The 23,395-nt window shown below is 42.1% G+C and overlaps 1 protein-coding gene across 1 annotated transcript in view; it reads right to left on the bottom strand.

Annotated features, from left to right (window-relative positions):
• Window positions 1-22,369, bottom strand: part of EPG5 (ectopic P-granules 5 autophagy tethering factor) — an 83,965-nt gene extending 61,596 nt beyond the window's left edge. The window contains exons 1-9 of the mRNA XM_074952309.1: window positions 22,235-22,369; window positions 10,971-11,912; window positions 8,517-8,760; window positions 7,562-7,698; window positions 6,863-6,970; window positions 6,360-6,433; window positions 3,371-3,479; window positions 1,052-1,166; window positions 399-549 (exon numbers count right to left, since the gene is read on the bottom strand). Coding sequence (XP_074808410.1) covers window positions 399-549; window positions 1,052-1,166; window positions 3,371-3,479; window positions 6,360-6,433; window positions 6,863-6,970; window positions 7,562-7,698; window positions 8,517-8,760; window positions 10,971-11,912; window positions 22,235-22,297 — 1,943 coding nt within the window. The 5' untranslated portion in view covers window positions 22,298-22,369. The remainder of the gene's footprint in view (window positions 1-398; window positions 550-1,051; window positions 1,167-3,370; window positions 3,480-6,359; window positions 6,434-6,862; window positions 6,971-7,561; window positions 7,699-8,516; window positions 8,761-10,970; window positions 11,913-22,234) is intronic.
• Window positions 22,370-23,395: the final 1,026 nt, after the last annotated feature.

The following is a 23,395-nucleotide window of genomic DNA, read 5'->3' on the forward strand; positions in this document are numbered from 1 at the left end:
AGTCATAATTCCTATGTTATCTTTCCTTGGTCTTACAGATAAATAAGTTGACATTTTACTAGACCAAATTGGTTAGGACACATAAGCTTGTGTGTCAAATACATCCCTTCCTCAGGGATTGACAGTATACACAAAAAAGTCCACACATCTAATAATTAATAAAGCACCATTAACGTGCTCAGCACCAAACAAGTATGAAGGAAGCCATAACCTTTGTCCTAAAGAGAGTACTCTCACATTCATACCCTCACATACATTTATGCCTGCACACACGCGCGCGCACACACACACACACTAACATTGCTAGATCTATTGCTGCCCCTATTAAACCCCTGTTAAACTCCAAGATCTGTCTGTGCAGATTCACGTGACAGAGGAAAGAAAGCTGTTCCTCTTACCTGATAAGATGACCAATTCGTTTCACAAACTGCCTGTAGCGTGCTCTGTTAAATGTTTCCAGCCCCACAGCTAGAAGCTCCACTAAGGAGTTCGCAAAGGAAAAAATCTTCATCATCTCCTGAGGGGTTGTTTTTTCAGGGAAATAAACACCTACAAAATCAAAACACTGAAGCATAAGCTTCACAAAAATCAGAAAGTTACCTAGAAATTTAGAACTCAAAACACATTAGAAGCAATGAGGAATGCATTTCTATTCTGCTATCTATATGACTTATTTCATACAACATGAATACCATTTTATAACAGATAGATTCATAGTAGATTAAAATCTAATTGTGCAAGTACAAATAATTTATGTAAGTTACAAGATCCCCTGCAGGCAATCTCTTCACGTGGGTGGACAGAGATGGAGAAGCTGATTGAGCACAAGGAGTGAGTGGTTTATAACTCATAGGCCAGGGAAAAGAGATGGGATCTGAAAAGCAGATCTACTGCCAGTTACCAAAAAGGAACTGTTTAACAGATCAGAGTGAAAGATGGAATAAAATCTAATCCTTCAGAGTACACTGGAAAAATAGAAATCCCTGACATGTTTAACATTAAAAATCATTCCTTATCCCCTATAAGTCTACGTATTTAGCAGCCAATTCACCTTTAGAGTTAAACCCAAGAAAATGCTGAAACAGTTCATGAAATGGAAACTGTGACAGGAGGACAATCAAGTCATCTTCCAAAAGGAGAATCCAGCTAGTTTCAGGATCTTCATCCTACAAAAAAAAAAAAAATCAGAGTGGATTTTATTACCTTCCCCAAGGGTGGAGGGAGGGAGGGAGGGAGGGAGACAGACAATGAATGGCCCTGACTATTGTACTATCTACCTCCAGTTTTCTTTTGAAGGGAAGTGGGGGGAGGGTAGAGAAAGAATGTAGAAAAGGGGATACTGGTCTTCTTCCCACTCCTCACTGTGACCCCTGAATGTCAGTGCCAACTGGCCTGGCGCACAGAGGGGGTGCGTAGGGGCTATAGGAATCTCTTGAGGCTATGTGTGTTCTAGTTCACCAAAGAATGTCATGTAAGATTTCCAGTAAAAGTCTATATCACTCTGGTCACCAATAACATTGACATTTCTGTACAGGTACTATGTAAGGAGTTATGTACATGCACTAAAAATTGTAAGGTCAGGGTTTAGGGACAGGTTGCCAGCCAAGGTGAAAAACTAGTTTCCTGTCAGACAAGAAATGTTTTATCTAGATGGCTGTTTGAATGTAAACTAAGTAGAATATACTTCACAAATGAGTCTCCTATCATCAGTCTGAGCTGAATGCAAATGAAGGATTGTGGGGACTTCAGAAAGAAACTAACATGAAGAGAAAGAGCAATGGGAAGAACCGTTTCTGAAGGTGCACATCAGAGGCTTGCTCAACTATATTTGTGGGGGCAAAGAGGACACCCTGTCACCCTTCACTGAGGAAGTAAAAGGACAGTGATTCTGCTTTACGAAAGGTCTCAGTAAGGCTTGGCTGAAAATGCTGGAAAAAACCTTGGGCAAGATAAACTTCTGTAGACAATGATTTTATTTTATATGTAAGCCTTTGTTTCCAATATTCTTACTCATTGTCAATGGAGTCTCTGTTCTTCGGTAACCAAAGTTATTCTTGTTTTCACTATAAATATACCTAAGTGCTGTGGTGTTAAGCAAAGCAGTGATTTTGGGTTGACTCTTACAAGCTAGTGTGTATGGTTCCCTTGTGAACAGCAGGGCCTGCTAATTCTGCGTGCGTCCAATGGATAAGATGCTGGGCACTGCAGGGAACATTCTGAGGACGGGGGAGGCAGGGCGGTGTAGCGGAGAGGGTTTGGTGTGTGCCTATTGTGTCCTGCAGAGGCCTGGAAAGCAGTGCTTGTGCTGCCAGAGGCTGGTGGTTTCAGGGAACTGACCCACAGAAGGCACAGACAAGACTGCTCAATGCTAAGGGCAGGTGCAGTGCGGTACCTCACAACGCTGGGCACGCCTAGGAAGCATCACACTCACAACATATACTTTTCATTCCCCTTCTCTGTGTGTTCCTATACGACAGCAGCCATCAACTATAAAGAAGTGGTAGATACCATCTTTAAAGTAAGAGGGGAAAAACATCATAGCCCCCAGCACAGCAATATTTCCATGATGACTGAAAGGAGGAAAGTTCTCAAATGGGTATCTATTTCCACACTATTAAATAACAAGGGTAATTTTAAACAACTATTTTAAGAACAGTCTATTCTATCTCCCTCCTTCCCAACAGAATACCTCAGGTAATTTAATCTCAGATTTATATTACTGGAAATGTAATACTCTAGGACAGTGATACTCAGACTGCGGCTCAAGATCCACAAGCAGCTCTTTAATGCGTCTCCTGCAGCTCTTTGCAGAACATGGTATTAAAATAGTGTGATTTAATTATTAACCAATCTAAATTATTAACCACTCAGGATACTTTTATTATGTTATTAACCAATATGTTATCAACTTGCATTAAGTTATTTGCTGCGAGAATTTTTTATAACTAAATATTTCCCGTGATACTGTTTAAAAATGAATAGTACTATGGTAAATGACACCATGAATGCATACTTGTGTGGCTCTTTTGGGTAATGTTGATCAGCGGTACTGGAACAATTTGTATAATGGAGGTTGTGAGAGCTATTGAAGCAAACTATAAACCCTATATATAACTGAAAAAACTTCAAGCCAGGGGGTGCAGTAGCACCCCCAGTTCCAGCACCTATGATGTTGATTGCTGATTTGGCTCCTGAACAACTGAGGTCTGAGTATCACTGTTCTACGATGAAGGGAATATAAAATTTATTGTTTGAAATGGAAATCCATTACAGGAGAATATTTAATTTTTCCCTCCTCCAACCCTTCAGTAAGACCCCTACAACAGGCTTGAGCACAAGCATTAAGCAGAGCTGTTTAGTTTTAAAGTACCTCTTCTCCTCCCTCATCCACTAACGTCCAATTCCCAGATTCTTTCCCAGAGGAGGTGGAGGATTTTCTTTCACTTGGTGTCATGTGGCACATGAAGTCTGCTCGATTTCTGGGGAATACAAGTTCATTTCATATGAAAGCCAGGCTTAAGTAAATTAGAGAAACAAAGTAAACATTCGAGATTTGCAGTCCAACTATTCTTTTTGTTTTAAAAACCTCTTAAAACTCACACAGGAATAAGAAACTAACAAGGCTGCCCAATGCATCAAGTGTGGAACAAGTTACCAGTCAATAAAAACTCATACTCAAGTTGATTACCAATTTAATGAGTTGATTTATGCACCATACCCTGAAAAATGTAAACTGCTATCAACCCTTGTTTGCAAGACGCCCATTCTAAGGGACACTGCTGTTACAATTTACAGCACACGCATTGCTGGGTACCTTTGTGAATCCATAATAAACAAAATGGAAAAAAAGAGACAGCTTATGCCAGCCATTGCCAAACATCTGCAGGTGAACCAGGGGCTGAAAGTTACACTGATCTGACAGCCAGTATTTGCTATGGTCAGTCCAAAAGCAGTGACAGTGATTAATTGTATTGCGGTAGCACCTAGGAGCTCCAGTCACAAACTAGGATCCCACTGTGCCAGACACTGTACAAATACAGAACAAAAAGATGATCCCTGCCCAAAAGATCTTAGAGTCCAAGTGTAAGATAAGACAACAGGTGGATACAGGCAGACAGGAAAGCACAAAGAAATAATGAGACAATGCTGGTGAGCATGATGGGCAACGGTTTAGCACCCACTGCCTAATCGTTGTCAAGTTCTTTTAAGCATCACAGCAACAGAGAGTTTTAAGGAGGGATTTGGAGCATGACAAGACAGTGAACGTTTTCAAGGAGTTCCATCCAAGTGTGAGGGGAAGCATGGGAGACAGCACAAAGGTGCATGTTTGAAAATTTAACAAGTGGGCAGTGAAAGCTGGCATCATAAGGGGAAGGATCATCCAGTGGATCTGGGCACCAACCTAGGATCCTAATCTGAACTAGGTCAACTCCCTGCCCTACCAGACTTCCTGGGTGACCTTGGGCACATCACTTAGCCTCTTTGTGCCTCAGTTCCAAGTATGTAAAATGGGAATAACAGCACTGCCCAACCTCACAGGGATGTTGTGGGGATAAATTCATGAAGGACTGTCATACTATGGTCATGAGGGCCATAAAAGTATCTTAGATGGATTGATCGATCATTGGCCAATCCAAGACAGGAGTCTACGTCTTGATAGTGAATGAAAGATGGCTAGAAGCGTGGTGATAGGCCATGAAGGGCCTTGAAAAGTGAATACAAGCCATAAGTTCATAAATCAAAAGGACTATAACCAAATGTTTTATATACCAGCTGAAAGCTGGGACTCCTCCCGTGGTATGAAGCACTCATATCTAGCTCTGACAGCTAGTCACTGGACCTTAAACTCCTCATTCTGGTCATCATGTTTTTCTTCAGACTTCCATTTCAAGATTATTTTAGTGGCTGTTAACTTGAAAGCCTCTAGAGACAGAATCCCATACTTTAGACCACCTAATATCCTCAAATACTGGTTTACAAACGGTGTACATGATTCATTAACTGTACAGGTGATGTCAGCTGATTTTACTTCCACATCAAAAATGAAGTAAGGGGAAAAGCAACATAGTAACCAAAATGACACAATCTTAAGGTCTAATTTCTCTCAACCTGTCAGGGCCAGCAACATGTTGGTGAAACACTACACATACTGTCAGGATAACTACATCTTCTCTCAGCATCCAACACCGGTGATCAGAAAAAAGAAAAGTTGATCGCTGTAAATTCATACTCATTTTAAGACACTAGATTCACTGCTACTGTTATTGACTTGAAATAGCTACAGTGCAACTCTAACTATGCAAGGTTTCTGGGGACACCCAAAACCTGGCTCAACAGACTGAAGTCTGCCCTCAGGGAACCAGATCCTCAGCTGATGTACTTCAGTATAGCTTCAAGAAGTTCAATGAAGCTTTGCAGATTTACAAGAGATGAAGGATCTGCTCCAGGCTTTTCAATCTAGCCTGCAAACTCTGAGCACAGACGTCAAAATGTGTAGGCCAATTTCTTTCCCCCACTGCCTCAGCCAGTTCAGCTTAGCATATAAATCCTTATGCACTGAAATCAAGGCTCCAACAGATGGTTGAGGTTTCAGTTAACTGGAGTTCAGACTATCCAGGCTTGACTAATATTAACTCTAAAAATAACTCAGTCCAGCTCTCTCCTTAGCCATTTAAAATATTTCTGTAGACCTGCTTCAGATCAATTAAGCTCAATAGCTACTATCTTGACACTCAGAAAACCAGTGGCTGTAACTCTCATAATGCAGTGAGCACACACAAACATAGAACTTTACCTTTACTAAACTTTACCTCACACTAACCTTTACTAATCTAACAGAGCGGGGTGGGGAGGAGGCCACTCAAACAGGAGAAGATTGTGGTTTGATCAGATCATTTAATTTTATTTCATTTGTTAACACTGGTCCTTGACGTCACTGTTTTCATCAAGTATTGCAATTGTTTTTTCTGAGTAAAGTTAGAAGTATAGGGGAAAATATTAAACAGCATAATCTTTGCATGCAACAATTGTTCCAGACCTACTGACTCAGGAACTTCCTTTTCATCCATAACAATTGTTCCTCCGAACAGTAGCCAAGAACTTTATTTCAACGTTGAGAAGAACAATAGGGCTACTGCACATTCATCATGATAAACATTTAGCATCTGAGAATAGTGCCGAGGCTGTAAATAGGGGATGAGTGAATAACGACAAGGCTTTAGACTTAACTGTCAGTTCACTGTGCCCATTTTGACAATTCCTCAACGTCATCTGAATATACCTAGTGCCACCATGTGTTTGAATATCCACAGATAAGCATTTTCAGAACACGTGTACAAATTCTCTCCTTTCCCACTTACTTGACAGGAGACATAAGCAAGGCAAGAGACTGCATAAACTGAAAGACTCCTGATGGGTTATCCAAGACTCTGATCTGAAATTAAAACAAAATTTCAGTCTAAGCAAACCAGAATCCACAGCTGCTTAGTTTCAGCATCTACATAAAATCTCTGAATTTCCATTATGTGGCTTTTCCTTTAACTTTCTAACATTAAAGGAAAATCTTGACAAAGCCCACTTGCTGATCTAAGAGAGAAACAAGTCTTCGAAGGAGACACAGCTTCTGCCTTTAGCTGCAGATCTCACTACAAGATTGGTAGGGCTGAAAATCCAGCCCACGAAAACCCCACAGAAAGACTTTGGCTCCTCTCCTTCCTAGGCCCCAGATTCCATATTTCTGGAATCGCCAGTTAGTCTAGTAATAGTCTTATGGTTTCAAGCAGGAGGGATACTCTTCTTTTCTCCTACCCATTCCAAAATCTCAGCCAAAAAAAGCAAAGCACACAGGATTAAACATTCACACCTGAATGAACGAAGCAGCCCATCTGCTAACACCAGCTGGGCAACGGAGGATGTGGTTTAAAAGGAAGAGGTGGTCCCCTGGACAGCCAACTCTTTGCAAGACTGACACCTAAACAATAAAGAGCAACATGTAAGGGCAATTTCAAGGTTGGCTCCTTCACAGACTTGTTAAAACCTGGCATTTCTATTATTCTCCTTGCACTTTCCAACACCCAATGGGTTTGTACAAAGAATGCTGTATCACCAAAACGCTGAAGGGGACAAAAGTGCTCTTTGACAAGCAGGGGCCGCTGCTTGATTTAAGAGCTACAATACAAAGAACTGATGTAGTGAAACTGAGTGATGAAAGATTACCAGATTGACAGCCATGAAGACCTCCATCTCCAACATGAGCTGAAGTACTGTGAGTTTTCCCCATGCTGCCTCATTAATGTGCTCTGTCCTATCCAAACCAACCACTTTGGGGTTCACAGGCTCCAGTCCTCTCAACACTTGGCCTCTCCATTGATTCTATCAACAATTATCCTAGTGGTTTCAGTGATGTGGCCATTGTCTGCTAAGACCTGGAATGAAACCACCAAATTCTTTTCACCCAGGACACCAAACAGCAAGAGCAGTGGTGAGGTTTCCAGGGATGGCCACTGGGACCGATTCAGTTCATTTTAATAAACAGCTCTTACTCCACACACTCCTCCCTTACCAGCCTTTGCAGCCAACGGAGGAGGTCACTCTGGAACTGAGGATCTTCGATAACTCTGCGCGTGAAACCGAAAAGAATGCTGACACATTCTTTCAGGTGACCCAAGTCCGAGGAAAGGTTTTCTGACTGCTTAGAAGCTGTGAATTAGAAACAGAATTAGAGCTCTGACACTGCTGACTCTTAAGAGCCCTGCTAGGCTGACTAATGCCCTCATGGCTTTAGGGGTTCTATAGAAAATTTCTCCTTTGTCCTTTATATGTACAGTAGAACCTCAGAGTTACGAACACCTCGGGAATGTTGTTAGTCACTCTGAACAAAACATTATGGTGGTTCTTTCAAAAGTTTACAACTGAACATTGACTTAATACAGCTTTGAAACTTTACAGAAGAAAAATGCTGCTTTTAACCATCTTACTATAAATGAAACAAGCAGAATTTCCTTACCTTGTCAATCTTTTTTTTAAATTCCCCTTTATTTTTTAGTAGCTTACATTTAACACAGCACGATATACTGCATTTGGTGTTTTGTTTTGGGTTTTTGGGGGGGGGTTTTTTGGGGGGGTGGGGAGGGAGGGTCCTCTGCTGCTGCCTGATTGCGTATTTCCAGTTCCAAATGAGGTGTGTGGTTGACCGGTCAATTTGTAACTCTGGTGTTCATAACTCCGAGGTTCTACTGTATATTATATTAAATCCAAACAAATACTCTACTACACTCTAAAACTAAGACACTAGTTTTTTAGAGTGGCTTTTTAAAACATCTTATAATCACTAAATAGCAACTCTGAGATAAAAATATCTCTGTTACTTTAAGGTAAAGCCTCCCTTCTGCACACCCCCTGCAGGCAGAACTACAATATTTTTCTGACACAGGCAAAGCCAGTGGCACTACATAGATCAGGTGTAGTATTCTGCATGCTAGGGACACCAGAGGCGGAAACTCAGATCGGGGACACACCTTGCTCTTGTTGTTGAACAGCCACAGATCTCAGCAGGGATGAGCTATTAAGCAATCCATAGATATAAGACTCCACCTGCAAGCGGGACAACATTGAAGTGTACGAGTGAAGCACCAACGTCTGATGCACGTGCTCCGCTTTGGCTTCAAACAATCTCTTTAGTTCCCCCAACACACTTGCATTCATCTCTACTGTCTGGTAGCGATGGTAGTCAGACACTTGGCACTGATCTGCACAGATACCCTGCAAAGAGAACAATTATTTTATGTGCTTTCTTTTTAAAGTGTGTTAAAAAAAATGTGCACTTACATGAGCTTTTAAGCCACAGATTTCAAACCTCTTTGCAAAGGCGGGTCAGCAATATTCTGCGCAGATAACAGATGGGGAAACAGGCCAAGACATTTTTGAAAGCAGATTCTGATTTTCGATGTCCAACTTGATTTTCAGGGGCACTGAGCACTGGAGCGGATGACTGCCCAGCACCTCTGAAAAATCAGGCCCTGCAAACCCAAGTACCCAAAATCAGAAACTATTTTTAAAAATTTGGGTTTCAGTGACTGGCCCAAGATCACGCAGTGAGTCAGTGGCAGAAGTGAAATAAGAAGTAAAATCAGGTCTCTCGACTCCCACCCTCACATCCAATCCAGCAGAGCACACCTGCCTCACAGCCTTGGTCCAGTCTAGTCGTAAAATGTATGTATAAAACATACAAAGAATTTCCAGGCCCACCCTGATCTTATTTTAAAGTCACAATATGTACGCAAGCAAGAGAAGGATTTTTCTAGACTCCAGCCCACCTTACATCAATTTGCCACAATATATTTTAAAATTATTCAGACTTGCCAAGAGTGAAAGGACTTTCCTCAAACTGCAAATCAGGTCATTGAGTGGAGTCTTTCCAAACCTCATCCGATGTTCTTTAATATAATGAAGCCATTATTTCATTCTGCCCATGTCATTGCTTCATACAGCCATACAACTAAGTTTCAAAGCACACACTTATAAACTTTGGTTTGAAACTCGTTCACAGCAAATGCAGGATTTTACACTAGGAAATCAGTTATATTAATGTAAAAGTCAGTGGATAGAGTCTAGATGCGGTGTTTTGCACATAAAAATGGATAAATACTAAATTTAAGAGACTGATAAAATTTAATCGTAATTAAACTCTATAATGTTCATTTAGACCACATTCATCTAAAAAAAAGAGTAATATCCATACATTGGGGCCCTCAAGTCTCATCTAGTGTAGGAAAAATTGGACAGGGAATTCACCAGCCATGCAGCTCAACTCATGGGAGCAAAAGAGGAAGTTCTCGAATACATACAGCTTACGCATTCTTGCTGTCTAAACTTGCTCTGGGAAGGATCGGACAGGGGTAAGAACATCTACACTGACTACAACTTCTACCACTCCTGAGTATCTCCCATTTTCCTAGTTGAAGACAGGGCCCTATAAGACCAACTCCTGCAAATCAGCATACAGCTGGAACATCAAGCTGTGTGATGGGGTTCTCCCTGAGACATGGGCAGAACAATCCTTCCCCATTAGGCAACTGCAGAGCTACAAAGGCTATGTCTACACTGCACTGCAGTGTGGACTACAGGGGTGCGAACTGCAGAGCGCACTGAAGTACTGCGCTGTGACTGCCCCACATTGAAGCTGCTGGTGCAAACTAGATGGTACCTAGTTCTCAGTAACACAGTCCTCTTGCAAACAGGACTAAGTTAATATGAAGTCGGTACCTTCTTTTGAATGGGGTAGCTGAGTGCAACACTTTGGTGCACTCTGCAATTCACACCCCGGTAGTCCACACTGCGGTGCAGCATAGACAAGCCCAAAGATACTTCAGGGCTGCAGTGGCAGCCACAAACAGGAATCTCTGTGCTGCATAAAGGAAGCAACAACCAGTGGAAGTGGATCTAGCCCCTCAGTCCCCTTGCTCCAAATAACCAGGATGCTGCGCTGCATCCTCAAATCCTTCCAGAACCACTGTACCAAGACTATTGGACATGGAGTCATCCACACCCAGGAAGGAGGTTGGACAGGATAGGCACCATAATGAAGTATTTCACTAACAGCAGAAGGTGATTCTAAGCTGAATTCCAGTTTTCATATTGCAATGCATTGGAACTCTCACTCCAATTCACTGCATACAGGAATTTTAGTATATCAGAGCTCATTGTAAGGGAGACTGCACTCCACTATATTAGTTACAAGTTTAAAATCAAGGATTCAGTGGAATAAGTATTTTTATGTAATGAACTTGACTTAGGCAGTGACAGGTTTATTTTCCTTTGAACAGAAAAATTAAAAAAAAAAAAGACATCATCCAAGGCAAATAAATCTCTCTGTACAAGCCAGCTTAAATACAGCAAACATCCACATTCAGCAGAGCACACGACTGGGATCATAGCCAAGCCAGGATCAAAAGCAACTTCAGTTACACCACCTTGACAGACTGCTGTTCCTCCTTAAAAATCCATAACCTGCCCTTGGCACTTTGGCAATCTGATGTCATGGCCTGTAGCTCAGCCTCAGCCAGCAAGAGCTGCTTCCTACAGCGCCAATAGTTCAGGAGCAATTCGTGAAACTCATGTCTATCCTGATGAGCAATGTTATCAAACTCCTCCAGGTAGGAATCAACATTCTCCAGCCACGAACACGGCTCAAAGATTTTCAGCTGCTCTTTGGTAAATGGCACTAGTTCTGGTTCAGACGGAATCTCTGGATATAGCCTCTCGTTATGTAACAGCGGTTTTACCGCGAGTGTGGTCAGTCTCGCTTGGGACAATTCAGCAGATAAATCGGGATACAAAGTTTTCAACCCAGAGGGTTGAGCACACTCTTTGGCTTCATTAGAGAGCTGTGACAGAACAGGTTGTGCCTCTAAAGAAAGAACAGGATTTGTAGCCTCTTGTACCTTCTCAGTTCCTCTGTCCCGTACAATTCCCATTAGTGACTGAGTGCAAGCAGCACTGCACTTAAAGGTACTTTCTGCTATGCCAGAGTTTTCTGATTGATTAGCAAGTGCTTCCATAATGCTCTGGGGTTTGTCCAATTTATTTCTACCATCTTCCTCAGACCACTCCCTGCATTTCTCATGCAAGAGACTGGCTCTGAATTCTTCTCCTTGTGTTAGAGGTTCTAGGGTAGCTGATCGGGATCCTTCATCTGCTAAGGTTAAAGAAGTCAAGGAGATATCACACATATCATTCACATTTTTTCCATCTTCTACTTCATCACTGAGCCGAATCTCTGTAAACACTTCAGGATGTTCCACCTGCACCTTGCTAGCTCGAGAAGACACCTCTTGATCTCTAGTTTTGTTGGGGAGGAAGACCTCGTCCAAGTCCTGCTTCTGGGGCTCTTCAGTGCATTTTTTCTTTTTTTCCTAGAAACAAAAGAATAGACAGCGTATCAGGAATTTGACATTCATAAATGAATAACAAAAGAAAGTCAGCATTTGTCTTGCATTACAATGTACCTAAAGCTTACATCACCAGCCTATTTTCCACAGTTATGAAGGTAAGAAATAAATGCATATTTCAACTTGCATGTTGACGTGGAATAAGTATACTTGGAGAGCCAGCTGCAGTCACTAGGCCCCTTGTTTCATTTAATCCACGAATGATAAGGGATTCTGCTAAACAGAGCACATTTTAAATTCATCAGATGTCTATGGACCATGCCAAAGGCACCAAACACTGCACATGATCCCTGGTTAAGCAGATTGTGTTCCTCTATTCATTTCCTCTTTTTTGAACTCCTCTATTTCTTACTCAACGTCTTGTTTGGGAAGCAAGTAGGTGAGTTAATACACAGCATAAGAGAAACTGTGCAAGCTGTAACTTTCAGTCCCCACCATGCCTGACACACTCTCAGTCTTCAGCTTCCCCACCTTCCCCCACCCCTTAGTCCCAAAAGATAGCAGCCCTATCAATTTCATTTCCCTGCTTTCGTGTGCTGGAAAGATGCCCACCATGTTGTTAATGAAAAACTGTCAGCATTCTGGGGCAGAGACTGTCTTTGCGCTATGTGCTGTACAAATGAGTAAAACAATGGGGCCCTGATCTTTGACTGAAAAACCTCTAGGCTGTACCACAATATAAATATGTTGGAAGGTGTTTTTAATTTCACGGAAACATGCCTAATGGTCTTCAGTTCTGTAAGAGCTTATTTTCACAAAACCTAAATTTTCAGCTGATATTGCTCTTGCAATGTCCAATTAATTAAAGACTGACCCTGCGATGCAATCCATAACCTAGAAATTAGCAGTTTCATTAGGAATTATGTCACTTGGAGAAGTAGAAAAGCTGAATAAAATGAGCAGTGTGAATTTTAAATTGATTATTCCCTATTCAATTAACATTAGCTATTACTGAACAGGGATGCTTATGCTTGTGAGGAGACAAACAGCTAGCCTAGTCTGAAGTATATTTTTATGACTTTCTCACCAAAAGCACAAACATGTGGAATCATCACATGATATGACAATACAACCAGTATATGATACAAGCACTCCTGGGCAAACAGCTAAAATTCAGAGTTCAAAAGACTAAATGAGAGCAGAACTGAGAAAATACAGGGAAAGTTAGCTTATACTGCTCTAATTTCTCTATATTATGCAACAGATTGTCAAAATCATCATGTGACAAAAGTCAGAGAGGGGGAACTAATGAAGAGCTCTCAGTCCCTACTCAACACTGGAAAAAGGCTAAGTAACAAAAGTAAAGTTCTGAACATTTACTGACAATTTCACACATTTCCTAGCAGAGCGGTTCTGCCTTATAAAGCAGCTAACAGACAACAATAGATATCAAGGCCCCAGGTAACTTAGCATATTTGTTTTCACCCTCCCACTGAACGCCTTTTAATCCAAACATATGCTTGCAGCTTCTTTATACAATGGCAATATATTTGGCTTGTTTTTGGATCCCACATCTCCCATTCTCCTGTTCTTTTTTCGTATGGCTTGGGTAGGTAGCAACAACTACAAATGTATATCTAAGCTTGACAGCCAGCACATTGCCCCAACAGTGAGCTGGTGAATGTCCTTCAGGCCCCCGGCAAAAGAACGAAGGGGACATTCAGATATGATGTGCTCTGTCGTTTGTGCCTGGTGACCACAGTCGCATACAGGTGTTTGCCTCATTTTCCATTTAAAGAGGGATACTCTACTTTATACTCTCCTGTTCACTTCTTTCTATAGGATCATTAGTCTGGACTTTATTGTCTTATTTTCCTGTACACTCCCCATGCTCCTTGATGCTTAAAATCCAAAGAGACTATCTTGCAGGTTTTATTCAGGTGAAATCAACCTCTCTCTTACATTAGCATTTTATACTGCTGCCCACCACCATCATATCTGAGCACCTTCCCCATAAAATTGATACTGAAGTCCCCCAGCAGACTACATGAAGTCTGACATTTCTTCCTTTTCAGGGTAAAAATTCTACAAACTCAATAGAAACTTCATCTGAGTAAGAACTGCAGGATCAGGCTCTGAATTCAAAGAAGAGCATAACACCTGTTGTTTCTCTTTTTATACTTGGAGTGTAAACTTATCAAGCAGGAACCATCTTTTCATTGTGTTTGTTCAATGCCTCCTAGCACAGTGCAGACAGGCCTCTAGGCACTACTGCAACAAACAACAACAACAGATTACAGCAGTGGAGACAGCCATAACACAAGGCAAGAGGATATAGTTACTTCCACATAAAGCAGAATGAGTTAGTTAGTATTCTTTTTGGATATTTGCGGGCTATTTTTATTTAATAGCTGGATTTATAGGTTTATATTCAGTATTAGATGGGCAACTGTTAATGTACTTACTACATGCAATATTTTTAATTCCCTCTTCAAAATTAGGTGTTTGCTTGGTGCAGAAGGCGAGACTGCCCCAAGCATAACGGGCAGCATGGAAGAACGCTCAAAGGGAAGAGTTGAAGGAGGATACAAAGGGAGCAACCACATAAAAGGTTTGAGGGGAACAAACAAGAAATATGTGTAGGAAGGGAGAAGAGCAGAGATGTAAGAAAGAGCAGAGACAGCCTGAACTTAATGCAGATGACAAGAAGAAACCAGAGAAAGGATTTAAAGGAGAGAGTGATGTAATCAGAGTGGCGGGACAGGAAGATGATTTTCACAGCACAAAATGATTTGGAGAGGAACAAATTGAAATGCAGAGATGCCAAAGACTAAGAGTATGCAGTAATTGAGGTCGGACATGACAAAAGTACGGTAAAAAATCTCAGTGCTCAGAAAGTAAAGCATAGGTTTTAGACGCTGTAAAGGAAAATCCAATAAGATTTGGCCAGAGCCTGGGTATGGAAGGGGGCAGAGGAATCTAAAAATGGCTCCATGTTGCCTGAGTGATGGGACAGGGTGCAGTTAAATGTGACAGACGGTTTAGGGGCCAAGATGAGTTCACTTTCGAGTTGTGAGGGGACGACAGGAAGTCCTTCCACTCCACAGGGGCTTTCCTTCCCTGCAAGCTGAATTCCACTGAACATGTTCCCGAAAAAGACACTTTTCCTACATAAAAGAAGACTTATAGTGACAGGACTGAACCTGGCATCTGAAATACATCTGGTTGTGCCTACCAGGTAACTTACATAAAAAAAAAAAAACTGGATTATTTACTTTATGTCAAACAGAACTAATTCCAATAGCAAGTTATGTATGGGTTGGGTTTTGTATATTTGAAGACTAAATAGTCAATATTAAAATACGTGAATTCTAATTCTGTATGGAATAGGTTTCAGAGTGGTAGTCGTGTTAGTCTGTATCAGCAAAAACAACGAGAAGTACTTGTGGCACCTTAGAGACTAACAAATTTATTTGGGCATAAGCTTTCATGGGCTAAAACCCACTTCATCAGCTGCATGGAATGGAAAATACAGTAGGAAGATATATATACACAGAACATGAGAAGATGGGAGTTGCTTTACCAAGTGGGGGGTCAGTTCTAATGAGACAGTTCAATTAAAATGGGCTATTATCAACAGGAGGAAAAATCACTTTTGTAGTGGTAATCAGGGTGGCTCATTTCAAACAGTTGACAAGAAGGTGTGAGTAACAGTAGGGGGAAATTAGCATGGGGAAATTAGTTTTTGTATTGACCCATCCACTCCCAGTCTTTATTCAGGCCTAATTTGACGGTGTCCAGTTTGCAAATTAATTCCAGTTCCGCAGTTTCTCGTTTGAGTCTGTTTTTGAAGTTTTTTTGTTGAAGAATTGCCACTTTTAAGTCTGTTATCGAGTGTCCAGGAAGTGTCAAAAACCAGTAGGAGAACACTTCAACCTCCCTGGACACTCAATAACAGACTGGAAAGTATTTGAGTTACTTTCCCGACTTACTACACTGATGGATGTCCTAGAAGTAATGTAGATGTCTTATGACCCGTAAGTGTGTAACTGTTTCATACAGAAACAATGAGAAGTACTTGTAGCACCTTATAGACTAACAAATTTATTTGGGCATAAGACTGTATGGAAGAGTCTGGTACTTTCCTGATGGACTGTTTTTTCTAAATGGACAACCAATCCTAAATTCTCAATGACTGAGGGACAATCTTCACTCACTGATACATTTTCCTTTCCTCCACCAGCTCTGTGTAACTTTTTTCATGAGTAATGTACCTGAATACTTAGATGCTAAAGATCTAAAACTGTATTCTTAAATTCATTCACCTAAATATGGGTTATTGCTGATTATGCACTATATGTATCTTATGACTTTAAAAACAAACTTTGTGGATAATCTAAGCACTATACCCAGATGTACAAACACTCTTTTCTCAACCTGTATTTTAATAAAATTTTCAGCTGTGTTCTGAGTCATACGCAGTAATTAATATTTACACAGGTGCCAGTGGTAAACTGCTCTTCACCTCTCGCAGCTTCAGTAGCTTTGCCACCTTATTGTGTTTTGTTTCTTGTTAGTGATGTAAGTACTAATCTTTGTTTATTGTATCTTTTGCAAAAAGGTGAGTCTTGAAGCTTTCTCTGAAAACCTCAGATTCAGTTTTCTGCCCTCTAGTTCTTGGTTACACAACTGAGCAAGTTCAGCAAAGGATGGATGCCTCACCTCCTGCTCCCAAGAACATAATGTTGTCAGATGCACTGTCCCAGAGGATCACATATGGTTCAGTGGGTTATGAATGGAAAAGCAGGTACTGATGTGGTTGGGCCCCAACTTGTACCCTGAAATTACACTGGATGTAAACAGAGCCAGTTTTTCTGCTAAGGATGAAGGTTGATGTGTTCTGGCAAATTGGAGTTCCCATGTTGCCCGCACCTTTAACCTCAGATGTACTGAATTACAAGAGTTTAGTCAGGATGATCAGCAGAGATCACTAGCTATAGTCTCATCAAGAAAAGCAGCTTGTAATTTTCTGGCAAACTAGAGGTGAAAAAATATTTCCAATCATTTTTGCTTCCTAGGTGGGGTGTCCAAAATTAGTAGTGACAGAAACACCCCAAGACTCAATAACTCCTTGATGAATTGACAGGAGATGCCTTTGATGAAGGGGGAGGGCTGTGTGTCGTTCAAAGGATTTCCCCATTCAGCCAACATTACTTCTGTCTTGACTGGGTTCAGACAGAACCACAGCTGCTTTTCATCCATGTGCTAACCTTTTAGAGGTTGTCAAGGTTGAATCCCCACTCTGTCACTCCGAGCGCAGAAATGGGGGCCCGCAAGGACTTTAAAAATTAATACTTGCCACTCCAGGCTTGTATTACAAAGCAAGCAGAGAACAGACCAAGAGGGATTTTACAGCTAACTGGCTGGCTGGGTGTCCATCAAAGGGAGCTACTCCCCCTCCCGCCCCCCACTTTATGCATCACAGAGGTACTGATACATCTGTAATGGCTTGAAAGTATCCAGCAAACAGGAGACAGAACTGTGAATCATCAGCAAGTTGCTGGCAAAGCAGCCCAGGGTCTTTCAACCTCTCCAAAATGATCTGCAGATCACCACACGTGAGGGTTCTTGAGTGATCAGTAGTAGCTGTTCATCGTAACTCCTATAAGTCCTATTTGAAAGGATAAACAGGAACCACTATAACATTTCTCTGCTCACTCCAGTTAGGTCTTGGGTACAGGGTACAGGGTAGATAAAAAAAATTTTTTTTAAAAAAAATTTAAAAAAAAAATTTAAAAAAAATTTTTTTAAAAAAAAGGACTTTTAATTTAAATCAGTTAGGTTTTTTTCTCAAAGCATTTTATAAAAAAAAACAATCTAGTTTTAATTAAGATACATTATAGCTCAAAGATATCTCATCAAAGAATAGGGATTATAAATTCTAATTCTATATTATGAGACAATATATTCATTAAGAAAAGTTTTGTAAATGAGTTCCAGTAGTTCATGGATTAGTGACCCAACCTTATGGGGTTCCAGGGGCTTCTGTATAGATTACTTAGGTTAATCTTTCTATCTACCCAATGGGACTCAGTGCTAAGTCTAGAAGATACCATCAGAGATGCTTAATTTTGCAGTTCTCAAACTGTGGATTTCTGTCTCCAAAGATAACATGCTTGTTAACAGCAAAAATGTTTTTAAAATAAATAAATAAATGGATAGAGGTGAGAAATAACAGACCTCAAAACTATTGTCCCTCTGCAAATGTGTGTGTTCACAGAGTCAATCCCTTACCTCTCTCTAGAAGTGCAAAGTTTCAAAAAGTTCAATGAATAAAAGATTGTTGGGGACGGATTAGATCTGGACAAGAAGAAAACTGGAGATAAATGTGAGAAGGGAGGGACAGGCAGTAGAAACAAAAGTGAAACTGTTTCAGCAGCATATTCCAGAAGTCTTGAGGTCTTTCTGAGTGTAGCCTTCATTGATTTGAGATATACCATACCATTCTCTCACTAGAAGGGAAAACCTATAATGGCAGAAGGCCCTAAAAGAGACCCAGTTTGGGTCTCAACTATCTCAGAGTTGTGAAAACTATGTATTAAGGTTATAACAACCAACAAGAATACACTTTTGTGTAGAAATCCATGATTAAATTGAATCTTCCTGACTAGTTGTTTAAATCATGATTTAAATCAAATCCACCCTGAGCAGCACTTTGGATCAACTTTGTAAAAGGCTTGAGACAGCAAGTACTCTAAACCGATATCCACAGCCATAGAGAAGCTACCCACTCATGTCGCTAGAGAACAATTGGTGCCATGTTCTCATCTGAAAAATGATTGTGCACAGTTTCAGGATAACAAATGCCAACAGTTGCTGGAGTTTGATTGTCACTACCTTGTAATGGTGTTAAAAGAAAGAGGAGGTTGAAGACAGAGCAGTAGTTGGAGAGACTGTCTACATGAAGTGTTTACTTCTTAGGAACTATATGGACTATCACGTTCTTCAGGAGGTTCACCTTCTCTGAAAGAGGCTGTCATAAATATAAAATGAAGGGTAAACCCCTTTAAAATCCCTCCTGGCCAGAGGAAAACTCCTCTCACCTGTAAAGGGTTAAGAAGCTAAAGGTAACCTCGCTGGCACCTGACCAAAATGACCAATGAGGAGACAAGATACTTTCAAAAGCTGGGAGGAGGGAGAGAAACAAAGGCTCTGTGTGTCTGTCTATATGCTGCTTTTGTCGGGGATAGACCAGGAATGGAGTCTTAGAACTTTTAGTAAGTAATCTAGCTAGGTATGCGTTAGATTATGATTTCTTTAAATGGCTGAGAAAAGAATTGTGCTAAATAGAATAACTATTTCTGTCTGTGTATCTTTTTTGTAACTTAAGGTTTTGCCTAGAGGGATTCTCTATGTTTTGAATCTAATTACCCCGTAAGGTATCTACCATCCTGATTTTACAGAGGGGATTTCTTTACTTCTGTTTACTCCTATTTCTATTAAAAGTCTTCTTGTAAGAAAACTGAATGCTTTTTCATTGTTCTCAGATCCAAGGGTTTGGGTCTGTGGTCACTTATGCAAATTGGTGAGGCTTTTTACCAAACCTTGTCCAGGAAGTGGGGTGCAAGGTTTTGGGAAGTATTTTGGGGGGGAAAGACGTTTCCAAACAGCTCTTCCCCAGTAACCAGTATTTGTTTGGTGGTGGTAGCGGCCAATCCAAGGACAAAGGGTGGAATATTTTGTACCTTGGGGAAGTTTTGACCTAAGCTGGTAAAGATAAGCTTAGGAGGTTTTCATGCAGGTCCCCACATCTGTACCCTAGCGTTCAGAGTGGGGGAGGAACCTTGACAGAGGCACTGATAACTCCCACCACTAACAGGCAAGTTGCTTTTCACTGGCTTTCAACAACCATGAGAGAAATTAATCTTTCACAAACAGTGGCCTGGAATTCACTGTTTTGTGTGTGCAATGGGGCTGAATTTAGACAAAGATGGTGGAACAGTTATTATTCTCAACTCTGGTTTGGAGTCCTTTCTCCAACCCATATTTGGGTAATGTTTTCTCTGAAGTAGGTTAACAGCTCTTAGCAGTGGTTGACACTTGAGACTGATATTTGGTTTATATAACATGGGTTGATGGTTCTCTACTCAGACCAGTTCTGACTGACATGATTTCACAGACTGTTATCCACGCACAACAGTTTATTACATCAATGGAGAAGGACAACTGCAAAATGAGAAGAGTGAGCAATCCTTGGGATTCAAATCCAACACAAGATATAACAGTTTAGATCATAATGTCAGATGGGTGAGGATTAGCAGCAAGCAAATGAAAGCCTTGAGAGATTGCATTTCAAGATGCTAAAACAAAACAAACAACTAGAAGCCCAAATCTCATCTACAACAGGATTAAAAGCTAAGATATGTAGGTAGTTGTATGTTTAAAATATGAACAAACAAATACTGGCTCTTGCAGGAGTAATACTCGGTCCCTTACCTCATGTGGCCTCATATTTTGGATATTTCAAAGCCATCATTACACATGGCTACAGTTTTAAGCAGAAGAGGTATTAGGACTCTTAGGCCTAATTAAAACAGCATAGGATGTCAAGCAATTAAAAAAATTAATCACAATTAATCATGCGATTAATCACACTGTTAAACAATAATAGAATACCATTTATTTAAATATTTTTGATGTTTTCTACAATTTCAAATATAAATGATTTCAATTACAACACAGAATGCAAACTGTACATCATCATCCAAGACTATTATAACATGAAATTATGGCAGAATGTGGGTAAAACAGAACCGGAGACATACAATTCTCCCCAAAGGAGTTCAGTCACAAATTTAATTAACACATTATTTTTTTAATGAGTGTTATCAGCATGGAAGCATGTCCTCTGGAATTGTGGCTGAAGCATGAAGGGGCATACGAATGTTTAACGTATCTGGAACGTAAATATCTTGCAATGTCTGCTACAAAAGTCCCATGTAAACACCTGTTCTCACTTTCTGGTGACATTGTAAATAAGAAGCAGGCAGCATTATCTCCCGTAAATGTAAATGAACTTGTTTGTCTTAGCGAGTGGTAGAACAAATAGTAGGACTGAGTGAACTTGTAGGCTCTAAAATTTTACATTGTTTTGTTTTTGAGTGCAGTTATGTAACAAAAAAAAAATCTACATTTGTAAACTCCACTTTCACGATAAAGAGATTGCACTACAGTACTTGCATGAGACGAACTGAAAAATACTATTTCTTTATCATTTTTACAGTGCAAATATTTGTAATAAAAAATATAAAGTGAGCAATGTACACTTTGTACTGTGTTGTAATTGAAATCAATATATTTGAAAATGTAGTAAAACATCCAAAAATATTTAATAACTTCAATTAGTATTCTATTGTTTAACAGTGCGATTAATCTCGATTAATTTTTTTTAATTAATCGCGTGAGTTAACTGCGATTAATCGACAGCCCTAGTTTTAATGTGTTGCTATACACATTTAAGTAGTTACAATGCTCCACCCCAGAGCTGACTGACATAATTCCTGTCTATGTATCAGTTTGCTAAGCAAAAATAAAATATCCCTTTCCTTTTAATTCAATCCCCGATTAATCGAAGCCTCGTTATAATCTGATCGAAATACCAGCAACCCAATCATTAATATAAGAAGTTCCAATTCCTTTCAGCAGGAATGACGGGACAGTTCTTTCGGTGACTAAAGCAGGCTGCTATTTAAATCGGGGAGGAAAGAGGCTCGAACTCTGAAGGAGACCCAAGATGCTACGGCAAAGCCATGTGACAAGTGGTGCCCGCGGGCGAGGGGTGTTATTTGTAATGACTGGGTGAATCCTGTCACTTGCGATGGGAACCAGGACACGCACCGGGGGGATCGCACCGGAGAGGATCAGCAGCTAGACCCAGTCACAGGGACGAGGGTCGAGCCATGTTTAACTAGAATAAAACAGTACTAACGAAGGCAGCGCCCAGAGGCCCGCCAGGCCCCAGGCAGGCCCCGCCAGTGGCAGCCCCTGCCCCGGAGCGCGCAGCCCAGGCGGCAGCGGGCCGGCCGGCGGGCGGGCCGGCAAGGGGGAGCGGAGACGGAGCACAGGGCGGCTCTGGAGCTCCGGGGGGCCGAGTCAGCTCCCGCGGGGACACGGCCGCGCTGTGCTCCCCTCTCCCGCCAGGCCCGGCCCCTGGGGGACCAGCTCCGGGAGCAGGCTCCAGCCCCCCCCGCGACCGGGACCAGGCGCCTCCCTCCCGTCCCGTGCGGAGCCGGGCGCGGCCCGGGGAGCGGGGGTGGCCCAGGGTCCCCGCGCGCCGCGCCCCGTACCTTGGCCTTGCCCCTGCCGGGCTTGGGGCGCTCCCTGCGCGGGGGTCTCGCGGCCTCCGCCATCCCCGGCGGCCGCCTCGCTCCCGCAGCTCACACCGGAAGCCCCGGGCAGGGGCGACATCACATGACCGGCCTGTCAACCCCGGGCCCAGCCCATCAGCGCCGCGGTGGCTATGGAACGCGAGGAGGGACATTTTCGTTCTCCAGGACGGAACGCGGCTCGGCCGCGGCGCCCCCTAGTGCTGCACAAGGCAGCGGCAGGGCGCAAAGCCAGACAGCTGAGAGCTAGCTCAGCCGGCGCGGCTAGCCCCCCCTGCCAGGGCCCACCTCTGGCCCCTTGGGCATCCCGTGCCATTGCCCTCCCCACACCTGCCAGGGCCAGCTGCCCAGCATGATACCGCCCCGTGCCCCGCCAGCCCCATGCTCTCTAGGGCCCAGCCACACCTCTGCCATCCCCATCCATCTCAGCCACCCCCCACCACTGATACCCACCCTGTCTACCCCTGCCCGTGCCATCCCCGCTGCTACGGCCACCCCGTGATATCCCATTCCCAGCCCCTGCTCTGGAGCTCCCCAACGCGACATCCACCCCATCACTTCTACCCACCACCGCACCTGTCTGTGTCATCCCCAGCAGCCCCTCAGCCACCCCAGCGCTTCTCATTGATACCCGCCAGCCACCTCACACACCGCCAACACCAATAGCCTGGTCACGCCACCGTCAACACATGCCAGAAGAAGTGCCAGGCACATTACCCCTAACACTATCCCAGGCAACTCCAAATACACCCTGCCCTGCAACAGCACACGCGGCCAAGCTGACAGGTTCCACTAGACCAAAGGAGCTTTGATCACCTTGATCAGAGATGAACATCTTCACACAGACATGTATCATGACCATTTTATTAACTATTCCGAAAAATGATAGCAGGGAACTGCTAGCTCTTAATTTACATGACAAACAAATCATTACAAGTTTACAAAAACAATCCAATAAAATGCACAGTCCATGACGAAGCAGCCCATTTGTTTTCATTTATAGCACTGCACATCTTACTCAGCACAGACAAAGCTCATCACACAGATAATTTACCAGTCAAAACTCATTCGTTTTCTATTAACAAAAATCAGTTCTGGACAAGTATTTTGTAAGGCTCTCTG

This window comes from Natator depressus, chromosome 5, assembly GCF_965152275.1.
Source record: "Natator depressus isolate rNatDep1 chromosome 5, rNatDep2.hap1, whole genome shotgun sequence".
Classification (NCBI taxonomy): Eukaryota; Metazoa; Chordata; order Testudines; family Cheloniidae; genus Natator; species Natator depressus.